The 22684-nt window shown below is 36.5% G+C and overlaps 1 protein-coding gene across 2 annotated transcripts in view; it reads right to left on the reverse strand.

The window, feature by feature from the left end:
* Positions 1-22684, reverse strand: part of Atg17 (autophagy-related 17) — a 322986-nt gene that overhangs the window by 13205 nt on the left and 287097 nt on the right. For both annotated transcript variants that reach the window (XM_083142317.1, XM_083142316.1), the window contains exons 14-17: positions 13860-14267; positions 10148-10651; positions 6903-7441; positions 145-238 (exon numbers count right to left, since the gene is read on the reverse strand). In XM_083142317.1, coding sequence (XP_082998443.1) covers positions 145-238; positions 6903-7441; positions 10148-10651; positions 13860-14267 — 1545 coding nt within the window. The remainder of the gene's footprint in view (positions 1-144; positions 239-6902; positions 7442-10147; positions 10652-13859; positions 14268-22684) is intronic.

Here is a 22684-nt window from a genome sequence, read left to right on the forward strand (position 1 = left end):
GATATCAATGCATTAGCATTGGTATCAACTCAACCTTAATAACAATCAAATTAATCTTTACTGCAATGCTAATGATTACACTTTTTGCAAAAGAAAACTGTACTAACGTAGAATCTCATTAAAATTACTAAATAAATTACTTACTAGTCTTTCCCTGAGTTGATGTTCCTCGTGAACACCTTGCCTAGCTGGATCTGGACTTGTCGCTGCATCCCTGCTGCCAATTACGCTCCCTTCCCTGGAAAAAAGAGTGTAATTGCTCATTGTGCATTTCATAAACTTTGTAACAGCCAACTAAGATTCAAGAAACAGCTACATGCACAACAAAATAAGTAGACTGGGCATTTGTCTATGCACACGGGAGAAAACTTGCATACAATTTTAAACTTGCACGAAGACTAAACGAAAATGAAATACAATAACAGATATAATAATTTTTTGGATATTTTTGTGAAATTACCATTAAGGGAATATTGATTACAGATATCAACAGCTTCTGTGTAAGAGAATAGTTGCCTTATCTAAATTTAATTACAGATATCAACTAATATGACAACCCTATTTTTAGTGCTATCAAAAAGTGTGAAGTACATTTTGTCCTACCATATCGTGCCATGAAATAATGCAAAATCACTGATAAATAAACTCAAATCACGAAATATAAACCTTTCCGAGACAGCATTTTTCAGAATCTGAATTATACTACGAGTTATGCAAAATCTCATAACATTGGGCTGCAGTAATAAATAACGAATCAATTAATTCATAAGTAATAAAAATGAGTGCACACACTGTGAAATAAGAATGAGCTCCATTTTTTTAAGAGTAAATCCTTCCTCTCCAAGTACTCTGCCCGGTGTCTTCTCACAGATTAGGGTTTTCCAATAACACATTATAATGTTCATCAGCTACACGCCATGACCAAGGACATATTTAGGGGGAGGGGGGTCCACCCCCAAAGACTCACATTGTACAAAAATTAAATAATGAAAATATGCATTGTTTAACATTTGTTATAATTGAGGGTTATTTGTTTCAATTATTTTAAGGCAGTAAATATTTAGTTTTTATAATTCATTTATTTAATATTAATTTGATGTGTCTAAACAAAAGTTAGCGTAGTACAATGATTATTTTGTTGCATAACAACAACATAATTATTTTATTGGAGACACTTGATACTCAACTATCCTACTGCACTGTCAAGGACATATTTAAAGGGGCGAACCACCGATTGACTTTCCAAGCACTAACATTAAACAATGAAAATATACTTGTAGCATTTGCTGTATAATCCACCAAACATTGAATGACGTAACCAAAGATAATAATTTGAAACTTTAATTTTCGTCAACTTGATCTAACATTCTTTCTTGTTATTCAATAAATATTAAATTCTATATTCATTTGGCACTGATTTCTTTGCCAGGGCAGTTGCTTTAATACAAATCTTAGCGATCTTAACTACACTTACGCTAAATAACGAATACACACTTTCATATCTCTATTCGTACACCGTTTCTTTGCCTATTAATGTAAAATATAATAATAATTTAATATATTTATTATTATTATTTTTAATTTAATATAATTATTTCAATCTAAACGTTTATATTATTTATTATTATTTCTGAGACATTTGTTTAGACCCCCGTAAAATAAATTTCTAAATATGTGCCTGGACATGACACACGTGTTCATGGAGTGAAACGCAATATAAGAACTCGTGAAAACTTATTTTGGTAATTCATATACTGTGAAAATCATGTTTTGCTAAATAGGTGATTATTTTCGTCTACGTACGTGCCCGACAGGAAAAACAAATAATCGTCCAATTAGAAGCCAATGTTTTATCTTCTTTGATGCAACATGAAAGATAAGATGAATATGACAATGTGACAAGCTTAAAGAATAAATTTGATGAGTAGTTGGTGAGATTGAGCCATAATTATTAGGGCTGGATGCATGCATATTTAGTTTTTGACAAACACAAAATGTGAAATAACACATTATAATTAATTTTCCATGTTTCTGAAAGGTGTGAAGTGCATTTTCCCACCCTGTTTTGTCACGAAATAATACAAAATGAACTGCAAAATGTGAAATAAGCCTATTCAACACGAAATTTTGAGTTTATTTACTGACATGACACTTTCTGAAGTCAGAATTATCCTGTGAGTTATGCAATTTACGGAAAATTGATCAATTCTGCTGTAAATATTTGAAAAGGAAAAATGGACCCATTTTGTACAGGAATAAACTTGATATTCTGGTAACGACATAAATGTACTATTAGAAGGGATATGCTTATTTTGTGATCCTATACACTCTCTCACCCAAGGTGGGAGATCAAGTTACAAGGTTGCATGTGGTCAGTCAGCATGATGAACTCCCATGACCGGGTTACGCTACTAATTCATAGCTATCCAATTCCTCACAATGGTGGCTGGCCACTGGTCCCATACACAGGTTGAAATCTCAGGAGAAAAGTTGTTAGGCTTCCCCCAGGAGGCTCGAACCAGCGCATGTTCCATAGCCGGAAGCCAAAGCATGATGCCTTAAACTGCACGGCCACGGTGCAGAACATTGGTCTTTCACACGGTCATTAAAAAATCAGCTACACTTTTGCAGTCTAATTATCCTAAAAATTATGCAATACTCGAGGTTTCCATTTATTTTGCACCAATATTGTGTCAAAAACTGTTATTTTTTTAGATTAAGCCAGAGGCAGGAAACTGTGAAGGATGATGATCATTATGTATTTTAATATTCTGATTTAAATCTTGACATGTTCTGAAGGAAAACTCTGATAAATAAATTGATCCTTATAATTGGAATGGAATATTCACTCAGTAATATTAACCAGTAATTTGAACAACTTTTAATTGTTACAATTATCAAGCACTGGTATCGGTATCATGGAATTGAATAAGGGTATTGGCTCAGCCCAAGGAACACAGAAAATCTGGAGTAGATTTTAATATTCATAGCACATATACTGTATCTGTAAGCAATGTGACAAAGACCACCCATATAGTGAAGAGAAGCAATGAACAGATACAGGATTTAAAAGGAAAATAATTCCATAAATAGACTCAGTCAACATCTACTAAAAAATAAGGCAACATACTGTCTCACTTTCAAGGCGTGTGCAACTTAACTCACGTTACGTATATTAAAAGTATAATATAAAATATATCATAAAATACTTACGTTTCATGAGTATCTGTTTTACGAAAGAATGACGTTTCAAGATCCAACTTTTCCCTTCTTCAGGTTCTCATTCTAGACCAGTATGATCACTACATAGCCACGTCAATTAAGACAAGAATAGAGGAAAGAGGTAAAACTGGATAAAAAGTTGAATCCATACCAACTGGCCCCATACACGTAAAACTTCATGATCTATTCCTTTCCTTAAAAACTCAAACTACTAAAAAAGGTCTGTAAAAAACTTTCACACACTAAACACATTACAAACCCTTCACAATGCCATGTTTGCCCTCACGACGTATTCAGCGAGTTGATATGGCGTCTCTATCCTTGTCTTAATTGACGTGGCTATGTAGTGATCATAGGGGCCTAGAATGAGAACCTGAAGAAGGAAACAGTTGGATTCCGAAACGTCGTTCTTTTGTAAAACAGATACTCACGAAACGTAAGTATTTTATGATATATTTTATATTATACTTTCAATAAACATATACTGTGTGGTTTCAAACACACAGCTGTAAAGTCCAAGTCCTGTGTGCAATGTATATGGCTCTGTATAGGGTCTATTGTAGGTGTGTGTCAAGTAAATGTTCTTGTAGCCATGAGTTATAATGTTGGCTTTCTCCCAATTGCTTGCAATCTCTCAGCTTAATAAGGGCTCTTGTTCCATAGCGTGGGGCTGGACAGTTTTCACATATACAGAGTAATTCAAAATGAATGGTGCAACTTTACACATATGAAGTTACTATTTATGATAGAAAATCAGACAAGGCATCAATATATTCCCACTTAGCGGGCTTTTTCTGCTTAGCCGATGCTCCACCAGGATTGCCAGTTTCACAAAATGGCTAATGACCAGTAGAAGACGTATTGTGTGTTGGAGCTATCAAGAACTGATTCAATCACAATGGTGCAAAGACATTTCCATTTCCGCATGCGTTTTGGTAGTAATGCATACATTTCACCCTTCCCAAAGATTTTCCAAAGTTACAACTGCGAATTGTTAGTGCCTTACTCTTACAGTGTCATATTGGGCATCGAATGTTAGGTATTTAAGTGTCATATTGAGCATCGAATGTTAGGTATTTAAGTGTCATATTGAGCATCAAATGTGAGGTATTTAAGTGAGGCTGCTGTTATTATTTACAATAACAGGCAAACATTGTTCCTACTCTGAAAGAGGAGCCGAATATGCTTTCCTGTAACTGGCGGAAGTCTCTTTTAGAGACCGACTTTCTTTCTTTCATCAGTATTGTTGTTAAGAATGGTTTCTTCTCTTGTTTCAAGTGATGTCTTTGTTTCTCAATAACTGCCTATAGCACAGTGTGAGTTGTTGTTCTTTTATTTCCATTGTTGATAAACAGTTTAATTCTTCACCTATTTCTTCCTTCCTCTTTTCTCCAAGTCGCATTGGAACACTAGAGTGAGTAATGCACAACAAGAACAAGAACAACCAACGAACAAAGCTGAAACCCCCAGACAACCAAGAAGAGAAGATAGCCATCATCCCATCCATTGAAAACCTTTGTGCAGTCATCAGCCTCATTCTATCAAAGTACAACATTAAGACGATCCACAAACCACCACAGAAAGTCAGAAGCTGACTTCGAAACCCTAAAGACGACCTAGGACAGAAGACAGCCAGGGTTTATCATATCATCTGTACCTGCGGCAAAGCCTACATCGGACAAATGGGGAGGATAATTGAACAATGCTGCAAACAACATGCCAGTTACATCAAGAATTTTCATCCAGAAAAATCAGGGTTAGCAGAACATTCCATCCAAAAGGGCCATAGAATCGACTTCACAACCACCAAGATCATCAATAAGTCATCCAATTACTGGGACAGACAGACCCTGTGGCCGAGTGGTTAGCACATTGTGGTGCGATGCCAAGGGTCCCGGGTTCGAATCCTGCTCGGGTTTGGTTATTTGTGAATGTCCATTCATCAATTTCATCACTCATCCCTATCTTCGCAAATTAGCCATAAGGCACAAAATGCGAAGTAAAATGAACTAAATCAATCAATCAAAATTACTGGGACAGAATCATCAAAGCAGCAATAGCCATCCACGGGGAAAAGGAAATCCTCAACAGGGGCACGGGAATAGAACTGGACCCAGCCTGGGCTGCCACCTACATCATACCCCTCCCACATCAAATATATATAAACATACCCTAACTATTCTCTGCACTTCAATCCCTAAAGCTTGGAAGCCTATCTGGAAATCACCTGGCTGATATCACGAGAAAACTTCATCATTCACTGCCAGGAAAGCTTCAAGAACTTTTCAAAGACTGTTACGAAGAGGCCCAAACTTTGCGAAGAAATGTTACAGTTCGCTGTTGGGTATAGTGCAGCAAAAGGGATTTTAACGAAGACAAGGTTGGTGTGCACTTTGCATTTTGTCCTGATATCACAGTATCTGGGGCAGATGAAAGGCAGACTATGTAATTATGTAAAATGAATGGATATGAATGATCTAGGGATAAGAAAGCAATGGAACATTTTCAGAAAGGCGAAGAAGTACAAGAAGGTGGGTTCATAATTACATGAAAGTGACTACATGATTTCATATTTCTCTTATTTTCTTTTTCAAATAGCACAACTCAAGGTTGCGTAGTAGTGATTTCTTTCTTTTACCGAATGTACACAAACTGAACACTCAGCAGTTGTTGTTGTCATCTGTATAACGTATTTAACATTTGATTAATAACTGAATTTTGTACCACTATTTGTTGCATTGTTAAAGTTCAAAATTGTGTTTTTAAAGGCAAGGAGAATTTTATTTTGTATTTCAATACATAGTTCAAGACTGTAACGCATGTCTGAATTTTTGACCACTTTCTTAGTGTAAAATGTAATTTATGTCATCATGGACGTCCACAAGAGGGGGGGGGGGGGCAAGAGGGTCATGGCCTTCCCTAGAAAATGGATGTCAATCTAAAATTACATATTTCACACACACACAATTTCATTTCACAGTAATTTATGTTCATTATTAAGAGTGTTAAAGGAACATTATAACTTCAAACCGAATGAGTGTTTTTTCAGAGAGAAATACTATTAGGAAGAAAGTATGCTTCATTAGGTAAACTGTCTTTTGTTCAAGATTACGATTCTTGGAATACTCATGAATATAGTTAAATTTGAAAATATCCAAATTGAAGCACATCATTTCTATGCGACAATTTAGTGAATTGGCTTCTGGTTCAAAAATAGTTAACACATTATTTGTTATTGATTTGTGCATTATAGTTGATATATTATGCTTGCGAAAATTTACTACAATGTTGAAAAGTATGGACTTATAAATTGAATCATCCGTGTCTGAAGATCCTGCACTGCTTTCATTGGTTTAGTTATCAGAAGTGATGATTATGCAATGAAAGGTTACAAACCAATTTTTGTACTGAAAAAACAGAGTGTGACGATCATGTGGTGATATACGGTACATCAGCATACGCATTGGCTCAGCCCTAGAAAATATACATCTTGATGATCATTCCCCCCTCATTCTTCTATTTGTACATATTTACATGAAATTTTACCTGCAATGTTAGAACATCAGTAAATCTCATACTACACAAAGGTAAAAGATGTACTTACCACTTTATATCACACTTGTACTAACTACAAAAATAAAAAAAAGCATGCATTTGTTAGTTACCAAGGCAACACTCACATCACAACAGCAACAGACGCACTCATTTCTGCATGCCTCTGCAGTTCAAACACTCGCCTCTTCTGCTCCAGAAGTTCATTCTCGAGATTTGCTTTGTCCCTTTTCAAAGCCTCCACACGATTCTCAAGAGACCAAAAGTTACCCCCAGACGCTCCCTCTCCGCTGTCCTTCATTTCCGTTCCTTGAGTCAACCGATAGATAGTCTGTTTATGTCGGTCACATTCTGTACGCATGGTCTCCTCCCGCATCCTAAGTTCCTCTATCTGCCGTTCCTTTTCACTGATCACACGGCGCAAGGCTTCATTGAACAGGACCTGTTTCTCCGCTTCCGTCTTCAGCCTATCTTGCCGCAGAAGCTGATCCCTCTCCTGGTTGAGCTGTTCCCGTAGTTGATGAACCTCTTCTGCGAGCTTGGCCTCCCACTGTTGCCTCTCCTGGGCCACTGCCTCCTTCACGCCGTTCTCCTTCTCCATGGTGAAATCCTCCCTCATCTGGCACACGATAGCTTCGTGATTGACTACCTCAATCATATCAGGTCTCTGTGAAGATATAACAGCAAAATAATTCTTACCGCATTAAGGATGACTACTGGAGCATCAAGATACAAGTCATCAGTCATCAAATTTAACAATGAAATTTGTACTTCTGAGTCCACAGTCCACTTAGTTTGATTATTGTTATAGTTCTAACAATGGGATAGATTTAAGAAAAATAACATTTGTGGTATAACTGCATCTTTTAGTTTTATTAAATTTATTCCATTGTTATGACTGTAACATTCATAAAACTAAGAATATATGTCTGATGAAGTGAGCTTGTGTTGTACCGAAACATTATATCAAATATTGTGTTCATATGCTTGTAACAGCTGTAAACTACAAATGAAATAATTCTACAATGCAAACAATATGTACTTATATGGGCAATTCCATTGTGACAGGTGTGACATTCAGACAAATTTACATTCATTTGCAAATTATTTTCCTAGCTCCTTCAAATATGCAACTCTATGATTTCATGCAATTTCATTTTCCTACTTGAAAGTAACTTAATTTCAGAATATTTCTCCCCCACCTTAAATTTCAGCTACAGAAAATACATTTTTGTAATTGTGACGCGTGTGACAATTCTGTAATGAAGAGGCCGCGGTGGCTCAGTCGGTAACGCGTCTGACTACCATGCTCAAGGTCCCGGGTTCGATCCCCGGCCGGTTCAAATCCGGGAACTTTTCTAACGGTGAAAGCGGCCCCGGCGCCCACCCAGCGTCGAATAACATGGGTACCTGGGGGAAACCCTGGGGGGTAAAGGCGGTCAGGGGCGTGATGCTGATCACATCACCCCCACTCACGACCGGATCAAGAAAGTGTGGGGCGTTACCCTCACACCCCCTATACGCCTTCATGGCGTGGTGCTATGCACAGGGGAACACTTTACTTTTTACTTTACTTTTTGTGACAATTCTGAGATTTGACTTTTGAACCTTTTGCTGAAACAATTTCATTTTATTTTCAGAAAGCAAACTTTAATCGACATTTAGATGCTTTCAGTTTCTAAAAATATTACTACATACTTTCTTCATTAACATTTTTTTTGCCTGTGACGAGTGTGACACCATGCACATTATTTACTTTGTAGGATTATGGAACAATGCAAAGGCTATGAAAATTATCATAAATAGATTCTTCAAACAAAGGTTGTTTCAGAAATGAAGTAGGATACTTCAGAGCTTAAGATATAGAAACAATCCATGAGACAATTAGAACAAAATTAGCATTGATTTAGTTTCCTTATGGTATAATACTGTATCATAACAAAACTAAATTAAGTGGACACTCCACATACAATCCCACTTATTCCATAAAAAGTAATAGGTTCGAAACAACGTGTTACTTAAAAGCCATGAAACTAATGTTTGTATTAATAATTCCAAATTCTGCATAGTTTTCCATTTATTCCATACATAATAAGTAAAAAAAAAAAAAAAAAAAGGTAAAGTGCTCCCCTGTGCATAGCACCACGCCATGAAGGCGTATAAGGGGTGTGGGGGTAACGCCCCACACTTTCTTGATCCGGTCGTGAGTGGGGGTGATGTGATCAGCATCACGCCCCTGACCGCCTTTACCCCCCAGGGTTTCCCCCAGGTACCCATGTTATTCGACGCTGGGTGGGCGCTGGGGCCGCTTCCACCGTTAGAAAAGTTCCCGGATTTGAACCGGCCGGGGATCGAACCCGGGACCTTTAGAATGGTAGTCAGACGCGTTACCGACTGAGCCACCGCGGCCACCTCATAATAAGTAATACTTTCAATAAAAATAAATTAACCTTGTTTGTCCACTTTCACATGGAATGGCTCATACAGGGTGTCACCTAAAATTAGCACCGGATATATTTCGTGAACAACAAAAAAATATTGAAAAACTACTTTCACAGTTATAAAGGTATGAGAGGGGCTCATGAAATGAGTTCAATACGTTCAACTACGTAAGGATGTACAATTTTCACCACAAACTTACGGTTTTTAAAATGGAAACCCAATATTATTTTTAGTACAATTGAAAGTAGGGAAAAAAATCATTAAGAATGGGGGTTGTTACATTGTAATACGTCAAGTAGTTCTCAAGTAATTGTAACGTGAAGTTGACGCTTGAAACAAACATCTCAGAAGTAGAGCTGTGCGATATTTCGATGCAGAGTCGATATTTGTAAAATATTGACATCAATATATCGATAATATCAACATCCACATGTCAATATCGATATTTGATATCTGATACGTTGATATTCGACATGCTGATATCGATATTATCAATACACATCGACATTGATATTTTTAAGATATGAACGCTTCGATATTTTAAAAATATCAAGTCTACATCGATATATCGAAATATTGTACAGCCCTACTTGAAATGTTTGTTTCAAGCGTCAACCTCACATTACAATTACTTGAGAACTACTTGACGTATTACAATGTAACAAACACCATTCTTAATGAATTTTTTCCCTACTTTCGATTGCACTAAAAATAATATGGGGTTTCCATTTTAAAAAAACTAAGTTTGTGTTGAAAATCATACTTCCTTAGGTAGTTGGACGTATTGTGTCCACTAATTTCATGAGCTCCTCTCATACCTTTATATCTGCGAAAGTAGTTTTTCAATATTCTTTGTTGTTCACGAAATATATCCGGTGGTAATTTTAGGTGACTCACCCTGTATATGAAAAAAAAAAGCAAAAAATCTAACCTCGATTTTCTCCAGGCTGCTGTCGCTTGGACTTCTCTCCATGTTAGCTGTAGCCATAAACCGGAAGCGAGATCTTAAACCTTCGAGCTCAATTTTGTGCTCGTGATTGAGTTTCTCCATAACTTCCTTCACGTTCTTCTCCTTCTCATTCTCCCACTCCAGCCTCTGCTCCTCCAGCACCCTTTTAAATCCTGCCTCGCACTCGCACTCAATCTTCAGTTTCTCCTGCTGCATTTCAGTTCTGAGGCTCCTCTCCAGCTCCTCGTACTGGCGCCTCATCTCCTCCTCCTTCTCCAGGGCCACATCCTTCAGTTTCTCGTCCATTTCCCGCTGCACTTCACCCCTCACTAGGAGCACTGCTTCCCTCTCCCTCTCGGCATATTCGGCTTCCAAAAGTTTTAGCACTTCCTCCTTCTCTTCCTGAAACCTCTTCCTCAGGTTCAATTCTAATGCGTCCTTTTCCTCGCCCAGCACGATAACTTCTTGATCTTTTGCCTTCATGGTCTGCAAAAATAAATACATAATATTAATAAATAAAAAAGTTTTAAGTAGGGTCGAGTCCATACCACTTTGAACCAATACCAATGTTGCACTAAGGGGCCCAGCAAAAAATATGGCAATTTTCCACAGCACGTTCATTATCTTTGTTCAAACTGCAGTACAGAAGTTTTGTTTTATTCATGTTATTTGAAGGGCTCGAGTGTAAAACATGGTAAGTGGCATTTTGGTAATTTTTGAGTTACAAAATAAAATGTGACATCCTTCAATTCTTGGGTGAAATTGCTATGACATACAATTTGCATTTGATTCAGTGAAGCCTTCTGAAATTGATAATCACAACATGAAAACATTTTATCTACAGTATAGCTTCCAATAATCTTTTTTCTTAATGAACTAAGAAATGACCAAAAAGTCACTTACCATGTTTTACAGCCGAGCCCTTCATTTAATAAAGCATGTTTTCATTAAATTGAATTTTGGATGATTCAAATTATTTTTGGGTCCTCTTAAGAGTTCGAATTAAAAAAGACTACACTGTATACGTAGACTTATATTATGTGCCACACACACACTAATAAACCAGATTTATATCTACATACGTTTATTTTTATAATAATTAATGATCATTGATTGTAATAGTTCTCTGAATGTTAGTGACAATGGTTCTACATTAGCATGCAATGTTAATTGGATATTATCCATTGGCTAGTAAAAAAAAAAAGGTAAAGTGCTCCCCTGTGCTTAGCACCACGCCATGAAGGCGTATAGGGGGTGTGGGGGTAACGCCCCACACTTTCTTGATCCGGTCATGAGTGGGGGTGATGTGATCAGCATCACGCCCCTGAGCGCCTTTACCCCCCAGGGTTTCCCCCAGGTACCCATGTCATTCGACACTGGGTGGGCACCGGGGCCGCTTCCATCGTTAGAAAAGTTCCCGGATTTGAACCGGCCGGGGATCGAACCCGGGACCTTGAGCATGGTAGTCAGACACGTTACCAACTGAACCACCACGGCCATTGGCTAGTGTTTTTTTTAATTTCACATAAGACGAAAGAAGTAATGCTCTCTTGAAACGTTGCATTATATTTTGATTTAACGAATATTATATAATAACTAGTATATTCTCTTATGATTATTATATATGTAATTTTCTATTAGTAGACATAGTTTCACTTATTTTATAGTTAATAATTTATATATAAGTTCATAAATATTACATTAATATCTTCAGCCAAATTTATAAATTTCCCGTCTTTATCATCGTTAACTTTATATAACGATATTTATAGCAGTATAAATAGTGGCAAGTTTAAGCAATTTTTATATATACACAACACCAATAGTTTGATTCGCCTTTAAACGTTGTAAAGAACGACGTATGTTTTATTTCACTCAGTTTAGTGAAGCCGAAGTTAATAATTTTTAAGTTAAATTTCTTACCTTTAATCTTAATTTCATATTTTTGGCAGATGCCACTCTTTCCTCTCGTTAATTCGAAAGTCATTGTTTAAATATTTGTGGAGTGAGAAGATTAAGCTTTGCAGTTTGCATTATCAAAATTCCCTGAGCCAGATGGAATGTACTTTTCAATACGTTACTGTTCAAATACAAGGCATATTTTTTAAGTAAGTACCGTTTTGATATGTACAAAAAACAAGTAAACTTTTTGTAACAATTTTATTGTTACATGAAAGACCACACTTTTATCTACTTTTCCACATAATTGCCACCAATATTAAGGCACTTATCATATCGAACAACAAGCTTTTGTATTCCGTCGTCATAGGAGTTTGCCGCCTGAGTTGATACCACTGCAACACGGCCGTTTTGAGGCTATCGTCATCATCATGGCGCTGACCTCCGAGATGCTTCTTCAGTTGCAGAAACATGTGGTAGTCACTGGGTGCTAGATCGGGGCTGTATGGAGGATGATCAAATTGTTCCCAGCCAAATGATGCGATGAGATCTTGACAAGAAAAGTCAAGGTGCTACCTAAACATTTGGTTTTGTGCGCCTCAGTTAACATTTTTGGTACCCATCGTGAGCACAATTTTCGATAGTTTAAGCGTTCGGTAACAATTTCGTAGATAACACTTCTTGAAACTTCAGGGAACTCCTCTGATAACGAAGAAATCGTGAAGCGTCTGTTCTCTTTCACTTTTTCGTCGACTTTCTGCACCAAATCGACAGTGATCACTGAGGGTCGCCCACTCAGTTCCTCGTCATGAACATTCTTTCGGCCATCTCTGAAAGCTCTTGCGTACCATTCCATCACTCATAAGGTTTTGTCCGTACACTTCACAAATCTGACGGTGAATTTCAACTGCTTTCACGCCTTTAGCACTAAGAACAGCACGTATTTCACAGTCGGCGGAGGCATTTTAAATACACAAAAGCAAATGTATAAACGATCGATTGTTGCCGCAATGGCGTCTGTGGCTTGCCAACAGATGTAGGTACACAGTGCGCATGCACGGGACACCGATCGCAGTGCTGCAGCGGCGGAATTTCAAAACGGTACTTACTTTAAAAATACGCCTCGTATATACATCATTTGTATCAACTTTCTGGTATTTAAAAATTATAGTAGCCGGTACCACTGAGTCAATGAAGAGAAGTAACAGTTTCCTGAGTGAGCTGTTGGCAGTTTTTTTGTAAGATGATTGTGGAAAAGGATGTGCTTTGCATAATAGAAAATTTGGCTTATTCATCTCTCGGTCCAACTGTCCGAAACCGTATTTTATTAGATTTTGTCTTAAGTTATATACGAGCGTGCGTCATTCCAATAAATTAGTCAGAATATCTCTCAGTATTTGTATTTAAAAGTTGTAATACGAGTTGGACTACCAGAATCGCAGGTGAACAAACACATGGACATCAACGGACTTCACAAATGGAGAAAAAGGGAAGGAACCAACTATCTCAACATGGAACCCTGAGATACAAACATCAAGTTCTACTGAGCCAGCTAAGGTAAGTTGTACTAGTGTTCTCACATCGTAAATGCAGTGCTACAAGGACCGTAGCAAGTTTAAAAAATAAAGAAACACTAGACAATGGATAATGTCCAAATAACATTGCATACTAATTATTGCACGAAAATTCCCAATAGAAAATCACTGTAAAAGTAACTTTCCACACATTGCTAAAGTGACACACTGATATTGGCATCGGTGCTAGTTAATAATTAATCACATTACACAAATATTACCTCCTTTAAAGTCCTTAACTCTTCTTCTTGGTCGTCCTGGAGTTTCCTAAGCTGCTCCCGCAACACATCAATCTCCAGCTCGTGGGTTAAGGTCATTTTCTTTAGCGTATCCTGATTCTCTTCCTGCAATCTCAGTCTCTCCTCCTCGTTCACTTTCTCTGCCTTGCTCCTGAAATTGAACTCCCTTTCGTCCAATTCTTCCACTATCACCCTCTGCAATGCATCCTGGAACACGTGACAAAGGTCTGCCAGGTACGCCAAGCACTTCTCCTTGTCTTGCAACGTTTGCTGCTGAAGCAAGGCCAAATCTTCACGCATTGCAACTGCCATGTTGCGTGCCATGTGTCCGAGAGCATTTAATTTGCTTTGCAGTTGTTCCACTTCGCTTCTGGTTTGTCCCAAGTTATCCTGAAATTTAGAAACAAAATTATTACAGGCTTCTCACTTATTTTGGCAAAATGAATTCCCCGATTTTTCCTGCCTATTCTGAAATCAACATTCAGACCATTCTGTGTTGCTTCAAGCAGGGTCTACCATACAAAGTGACAGTGAAATATTAAATTTTTATTTTAACAAATAATTAAGGATTTAACAGTCAAATTGAAGTTCACTGATATTAGCAACCAACAATTACATATTTTTCTTCACTCAATTTAATGGAAAATTGGTTCCTTATACACCATTCATTATACAATTTAATCCCCTATATCAGGGGTTTCAAAACCTTTTTGTTTCATGGTGTCCTTAGTGTTTCAAGTTTTTCTGTGGTGCCCAAGTCAGAATGTAGGCCTATATCTACAACTTGCAAGTTAGTGTGGTCAGATTGCTTGCCTAAGTTTAAAAAAAAACATTTCAATTCAGGAACATTTTATATATGTACATTTTCACCATATGTGAAAATTACTAATAAGCACATATTTGGAACAATCATATCATTGCCTAACAAGTAAGTGTCATTTCAGTGAAAATATTGCAACACTTTGCGGCACCACTGTAAGCCAGCCACAGTACCTCAGGGCACCAAGGCACACATCACTGCCCTATACCATAATGTAATAAACTGTTATGGGCAATTTGTGGATAGTGAAAGAGACCATACGACTGAGAATTCTAAGAAAGGGTTCCTCAATACCTAAACAAATATTAAACTTAATAGAAATTTATTATAAGCAAAAGAATCTAATCTAGAACAAATTATTGACTACATGAACTAGTAGAATTTACAGGAAACCCAATCTACACAAATTCCCCATCATATCACCACACTCACCATACACATTGTTAATAAGAGTGTTGCCAAATGTGCTCCTTTCCCTGTGACAGTTGTCTCAAGACAAAGGCAGGCTCCAGCATGCCAGCATATCAGTTGAGGCATGAAGTCACACAATGGTACCACCAACTTATTTTTGTGGGCAGAGGATTATGTACTCTACCAACAATGTTTTAATTATTAAACTGCCTTGGTGTTCAAGAGCATAAAGTTTACTCTACGTTATTCAAAAATACATAAACAAAAATAAAATTAAAAACGTTTCTATACATAGTATAGTCCAGTGTCAAGGAGCTACTTCAAGAAAAAGTGGAACTCATTTTCATTCCAATTCTGCCAAGTGCATTAAAAAAAAAAAAACATGATTTTTTGATGTGCTTAAGTGCAACTGAAACTACTAAAATGTTCCCATCAGGAATTGAACCCATAACTCTTGACTGAGCGATAATTCATTTGATATATTTTACTTCACTTTTCTGCTACTTTTGGCTAATTGTGAAGATGAGGATGAGTGTTGATTTGATGAAATGGATGAGGGGGCCCTCAAAAAGAATACCCATGCGCAAGCTGAGATTTGAGCCTGGGATCCCTAGCATCGTAGCATTCTATGCTAACCATTCTGCCACAGAGGTTGCCTCCTCAATACCTGAACAACTAAAAAAGTGGATATATTACATTCCCCTCCCCCTCTTTCTTGCATATAATTTCCTACTTACATGTCAGTATATATTAAATGTAAAATAGTAGGACTAAAAAAAAACATACGCAAAGGTACTTCACCACCAGAAAACACCACAGATTTACAATATTTCATTATATTTATATTATTCAAAGTAAATGCAAATCTGTAGTAGCTATGGACTGGACGCTGTTTTTTTATCTCTTGAACACAAATTACATTTCATGGACACATTATAACACTTACAACTATGGTGTTTTGCCTGCTGATTCTATACTCTTTCATTGTCAATGTAATGAATTTCTAAGATTTTAGCTATAAAGGTCATCTCAAAATTCAAATTATAATATTGCATAGAAAATAATCACTTCTGGTACTTATGCCAGTTTAGTACATAGACAAAAAAAGAAAAATCTTGTGTACATGTACATACACACATAAAAAGAGCAACAGTGGTCAAGAGCGCCCTAAGAGGAGGGAGGGAGGGAGGGGGTGGGGGGCGATGTCTGGAAAAAGTTCATGGAATTCGAATTGTGAAATTGTGTCTATATTTTATTACAAATGATGTTCCTTTCTGTGATATATAATAGACTGTTAGTTCCAGCAATTAACTGTCATGTCCAACAAAATAACGATAGACAGTTTTCACAAGTGACATTAGAATTATGTTGACAGCTGTAACTAGGGAGTGTGCAGAATGGAAAAAAATTGGTCAGGATGGAATTGGGAAGGAAATTATTAATAACTCTGACGTCCGGGAATGAAAAAAAAAAAAAGAGCATTTCCTGACCAGGTTCAAAAATTTTTGGGACTCAAATTTTTTTTCGAACATCTCAAATTGTACACACTATTTCCCCTAATATCAAGAATTAACATCTTTCAAATATGATCATTTGTAATTTCTTGGCTGTTTGGGATTACGAAAAGTTGGGAAATAATTTCCCCAAGTTGGGATCTGATCTTGATAATTCACACCCAGTCATTTTGAATTATTACTTTGTTTCACAGTATCCGCTGCTGCTCAGCGGTCAAGTCGGCTGTGAGATTTACTGTATATCTGGAGCGTAGCATGCTTGAGGGTGGAATACTCAAAACAAGTACGAGCAAAAGCGGTCCCATGCAGTACTCCACCGAACACCCCCACTACCATCTGCAGTTGCAGGATAGTCATCTGTCTCACCGATTGCCATGTGGTCTTCTAGGTAGGAGCAGGCAGAATATCCGGTACGAGTTCTTAGATCTCCCCCACTGCTGTCCTGACCTTGCAACCAGGCACATCCACATCTTCCCACCTTTGAAGTAGTCACATTGCATGAGTATTGTCGGTAAGAAGGGCACTGAGTTCTATGCAAATGACTTTTCCAGCCTAGTGAAGTGATACGATAAGTGTCTCATAGAAACTATGTTCAACAGCAGAAGTATCTCTCTTTCCAGTGACAATGTACATGCAATCCTGAATGAGTTCCCATGAATACAAGACCTGCAAAACTTATTTTCGGAATTTCAATTGTAATCTAGTTTGTGTGTGATAAATTTCCCAAGGATTGTCCAATGTTAAAGGTATTTATTTTTATTACAGATGACATGCAGGCAAAAACTTCCATCATGTGAATTGGTGTGTAAACTGTGTGTACATGTGTTTAGTGTGCAGTACTTGGGAGACAGAATGCTTAACGTTTAGAGGATGGAGCCATGCGTGTATGGATGGGATGGGAAATTTCTAGCATGAGGTTTCCAAACTTGCAGTGGCACTGAACTAGCATATTTACTTTGGGCAAATCTCTGTGCATAGATTTGTAATATTGCTAGTTTAAAAGTAAACAAAGCATGGCATGACTTGTACCAACATAAAAATAAATTAATTTTTCCTGTACTTATTTTCTCATTTTTCTGATACATATTTGTTTTATAAACAATATTCCACCTGTGAAGATTGGATGAAACAGTTAAAATATTTTCTAAAATGTATGTACCAGAATAATCAATAAAACAAAGCAAGTGAAAACTGATTTATCATAACATTAAAAAAAAAGTTACTACATTTTTCATAATTTGGCAGATTACATCTATAATCTGGTGAGTTTGATGATCAATATAGGGGTATTCCACGAAAAGTGGTCCTACATCATGTAAATAACAAAATGAATCAATCTGGAAATTATTATTATTTTAAATTGGATTAAGGTTTAAATGTTTCCAAATGCAAATAATTTGCAATATTTCACCAACAAAAATTATTAACTTTGATACATTTTTAAAGGATCAGACAACAAACTTTCATTAATGCTTTTCACGCATTCAGGCCATGTCGTCATACTCAAAGTTTTTTCATTTGTTAGCAGTACTTCATAATTCTATATTATTATTTTATTATGACTACTTTAATCCAATCTCATGTGTAGAATCTTATATTTTATGTGTGAAATGTCACACACGTAATACTGGAATGCCCCAGTACATGATTAAGAAGACACTATTGCAGTCAACTACATATACATCTTCCAGGTGCTAACAGGGCAAGTAAATTATGGGAGAGTTAATTTTCAACAAAATCACAGACAACACACAAACACAAATAATGGTACATGTTATGGCAGCACTTTCTTTTGACAGGAGGAGGAGAGGTTTATTGGGAGGAAGCTATCTTCAAATACATTTTTCTACAAAATTCAAGTATCTCAGTGAGGGTCAGCAACATACTATGATTAGTATATAAAACAAAATTACCATTAGAAGTGGCATATTTACATACAATGTACTTCTCATGGCAAAACAAACTAACTTCAGTTTATGCAGACGGGCCAATCTTGTCCAATGAAATTTGAGTTCCACTAAGGAAATCTAAAGTGTCAATTCGATGTAAAGAAGATTCAGATTTCACCTGCAACTGTTGGTCCAGTCCCAAATAGCATTAGGAAAGCTCTCTCTATCTTTCCTTGAACAAAATGCCACATTCAAATCTTAACTATACCTCTGAATTTCGAGAAGTTACTTTTGACTTCACTTAGATGTGTTACAGTGGTTCCGGCCAAAAAACATGAACATAAACATTAGCCTTGTCACTGTGAAGGACTTTTAATTCAATGGAAGCGTCACACTGTAAATTATTCGCAACAACCATTTATAATGCACAGCTCTTCGTGTATGTATCTGATTAAAATTGTGTGCAATGGCATGTGAACTTCTCTCCCTAGACATCACTTTGATCTCGATGCATTACCGATGCGCTAAACAAATTTTAAGGCATTTTTTTAACACCTCGAAAAGGAGCAAATTGGTACAAGAATTCAGTTATAACTTTTTACTGGTTAAAGATACGTCGAAAAAACCTTCACCATTGCATTTCTCGTGAAATTCTAGCCTGATTTGATATATTCTGAAGTTGAATTCAAGATGGCGGACATCAAGATGACCGCCGACCGCGTGGGTGGCGTCAATGTGGTTCCCCTTTGGCCTAATAACGATTGGTCATCACCATTTCCATGTTGCGCGCTGCAGTGGCCTTGTACCAGGGGTGTTAAGTGACTTTTTGAGCCACCCTGTATTATATTTTTATGAAAGGACACGTAAATGTTGTCTTATTATATGTAATAATGCACCTTGTTTGTAATGTATAACTTTTGTTTAATGTTTATTGTATTTTATGCTCCATTATGCGGAGTTGAATGTATCTTCATGTTTGCGAGAGTGCACTATGTGAATTTGTATTTCTATACATGTGTAGATGTCAGTTTTGTTGATAGTATCCTTTTGTAGATAGTGAGTGATTCATCTGTACTTGAATCTGTGTTCTCGAAAATAGTATAAAAATGAGGATATCGCGTAAGAAATAACATACTTTCGCCACGGATCGACGAAGCTTTTAAATTTAAAAGGAACTCCTCGGTGTTGTGCATACATCTTGGTATAGTAGTTTGGGGTGCAAGCTAGGCCTATGTGACCATAGGTACGCCGATAGCCATGCATTGATGCTATGCACAATACTGCAACCATTCTACCTTAAATAATAAAGCTAACCTAAGGATTAATTTGGAAATAAAAGGCTAAAGAGCAAATATTGGCTCCGTTATTATTGGCTCAGTTTATGCATTTTAGTTGAGTCAATTTGTCGACAAAGCAAAATCCTCGCCTTCGTCTCAAGTATATTTGCATTATAATTGCAATAAATAAAGAATAAAACCTTTCAGTTTATACATACTGCAGCAATATGGTTTTATTTCTCTGTGCTGTGAATATTGTCTTTGCCTAACACTATACCTGTACCTGAGAGGAGTTTGTGTACTTGACCGAGACTCATCGTTCACCGCTGAGTATTATTGAGTTATTAATAAATATAATAATACGTTTAATAGTATAATAATACAGGATAGGAATGTATCAACAAAGCTCCTATGACCTGGTCAGGACTTCAATTCAGAACCTTCAAGATCAAGATTGCGGGTCAAGCAATAAACAGTCAGTTGCTGAGGAAATTAAAGTATTGAACGGCAATGATGAGACTGGTCTGTTTCTTTTTCCCAGGCAATTCATGAATGCAACATTTTTCCAATACTTTAAATACATGACTAATGAATTTTATGAGTCAAAGGATACATAAGTAAGGATCTTGTATAACAGTACTTTTCAGTTCCTCACTCAGTCTTTCTCAATTCTTCTTTTCAAATTCATTTTTAATTTTTCTTTTTAATATTGTGGGACAAGTGCATGCAGGATTAAAATATAAAAAGACAAAGTGAAACAAAACTTAAATAGGAAGAAAATTTTAAAAAAACCTGAGGTACAGCTAGCAAAACATATTACAAGCACAAAAGGAAACAAAATTGTATAATAACGAAGAATGCAATATCACACACAAATTATGTAAAAAAATATTGTATGGATCTACAAAATGTGTTCATTAAAAAAAGTTATAAATTTAATTAAAAAAAGTGATAAATTTCATTCAAAAAAGGGATAAATTTAAGTTTATAAATGATGGCCAAGCTTTGAACAAGATACCAATGGAGATACCTTTGGAAATTTCAGCAACTTACAATTATTACGCATTCATGTACTACAAAATTCATTGCAGGGCAACTTTACTATTATAATCTACCTGAGATGTACTCTGAAATGTGTCCAGATTTCTCTTTATGTGATCATTCTGTATTTCAACCTACCACTGCCTATTACCGCCTACCACCACCCACACATATACACACACAAATATATTAACAATATATATATATATAAAGGGTCTGTGTGATTCCAATGTATCCAAAAATTCTTATATATATAATGGATAAAAGCAAGGAGGGCCAAAAGGGCTAAGTAAAAATCAAAGAAGGTAAAAGGAAACACTCACCGGACAGTAGAAAAATTCAAAACTTCCGGTTCCGTCTATTTCTTCTCACACCGATGATGCTATGAAATTAGCGAAAATTTTGAATTTTTCTACTGTCCGGTGAGTGTTTCCTTTTGCCTTCTTTGATTTATATATATATATATATATATATATATATATATATATATATATATATATATATATATATATATATATATATAATTTAAGAAGCAGTGTTTACTTTTGCCATTTCGCGAACCCAGACTCTAAATACATCTACACACACACACACACACACGTTATATAACGTTATGGGATATACTAATCTACAAAAAAATGTTAATTATATACTCAATTTTACCTAATCAACTTGAAACTTGCAATAATCTCCCATCTGTCAGATAGATTGTTCTGCAAAGGACACTATCAAAGTAAACGGATTCAGAGAATTTTGTACTTTTTTTTCCTCGCAGCTTTCTTTTCCTTTCTCGATAAAAATTAAAGTTAAACTGTGAAAAACTTGCCTCAGGGTATTTATTATTATTATTAAAATTATTGCGATTAATGAAAGTTGCAATTTTTCATGTCTACAGAGAAAAATTCATTCAGAATTCTTGAAACTAATAATTCCCGCAGAATTCTTCACAAGTTTCTACTCCGTCACAATTCTCCTGCAGAAGTAATAAGTTCCAAAATTTGGCAAACTTTCAAGAAAATTTGTACTCTGCAATGGTATAGACCATTTCACAGTATCTGTGATTATATTTTAATAATACTCTAGTACACTGGCTGATAATGGCTACAGATGGCAGTCTATTGTTAAAATTCAGGGATAGATCGAAAATAATTTTTTACCAATATTCAGCCCTCTGCGGGACAGGTTTGTCTGCAGTCACATCCATTGCTAAAACATGCTGATAGCACCAAAATTAACCCTCCTAACCAACAAACATGCATTATTTTCACATTTACAGTTCTAATATCTCCATTGTTAGGTTAGGAGGCCAGTTTTAGGGCTCTTTCGACTGAATTTCATGATGTGTTACTCGCTGAATATGCCTGAAGGCAGACACTCTGAGGGACAGAGCAGCAGATTTTTCAGTGGGTGACATGAGGTCGGCATGTTGAGACCCGTTTCTGGTACTGGAGCTTTTGAAATAGTTCTGGCAAAATTTTGGTATCTCTCAGCAGGAAATGAACCAGGAACTACTCACCAATTAGCCTCTACCAACTGAATTTATTTATTGAGAAAATTTCAGATAGAACACACAGAAGTATTTCATTTATGCATATATGTCACATGAAATATTCACAGATTAGGAACTAAAAATAATCTACAGGGTGTTCCCGTGACCTTGAATCAAACTGGCAGGGAGGATGGAGATTGACCCAAGTATCAATATGAAGAACCTTGGTCCAGAAATGCATACTTAAAAAGTTATAAGCTAAAACTAGTTGGGGCTGCCTAAGACAACTGAAAGATGCAGCTTGTAGATTTACAGACATTCAGGTTGCACTGCCTGGCAGTAACAGCTGACGACTTGGTGCCGAGC

This window comes from Lepisma saccharinum, chromosome 20 (genome assembly GCF_977018435.1).
Source record: "Lepisma saccharinum chromosome 20, izLepSacc3.1, whole genome shotgun sequence".
NCBI lineage: Eukaryota > Metazoa > Arthropoda > Insecta > Zygentoma > Lepismatidae > Lepisma > Lepisma saccharinum.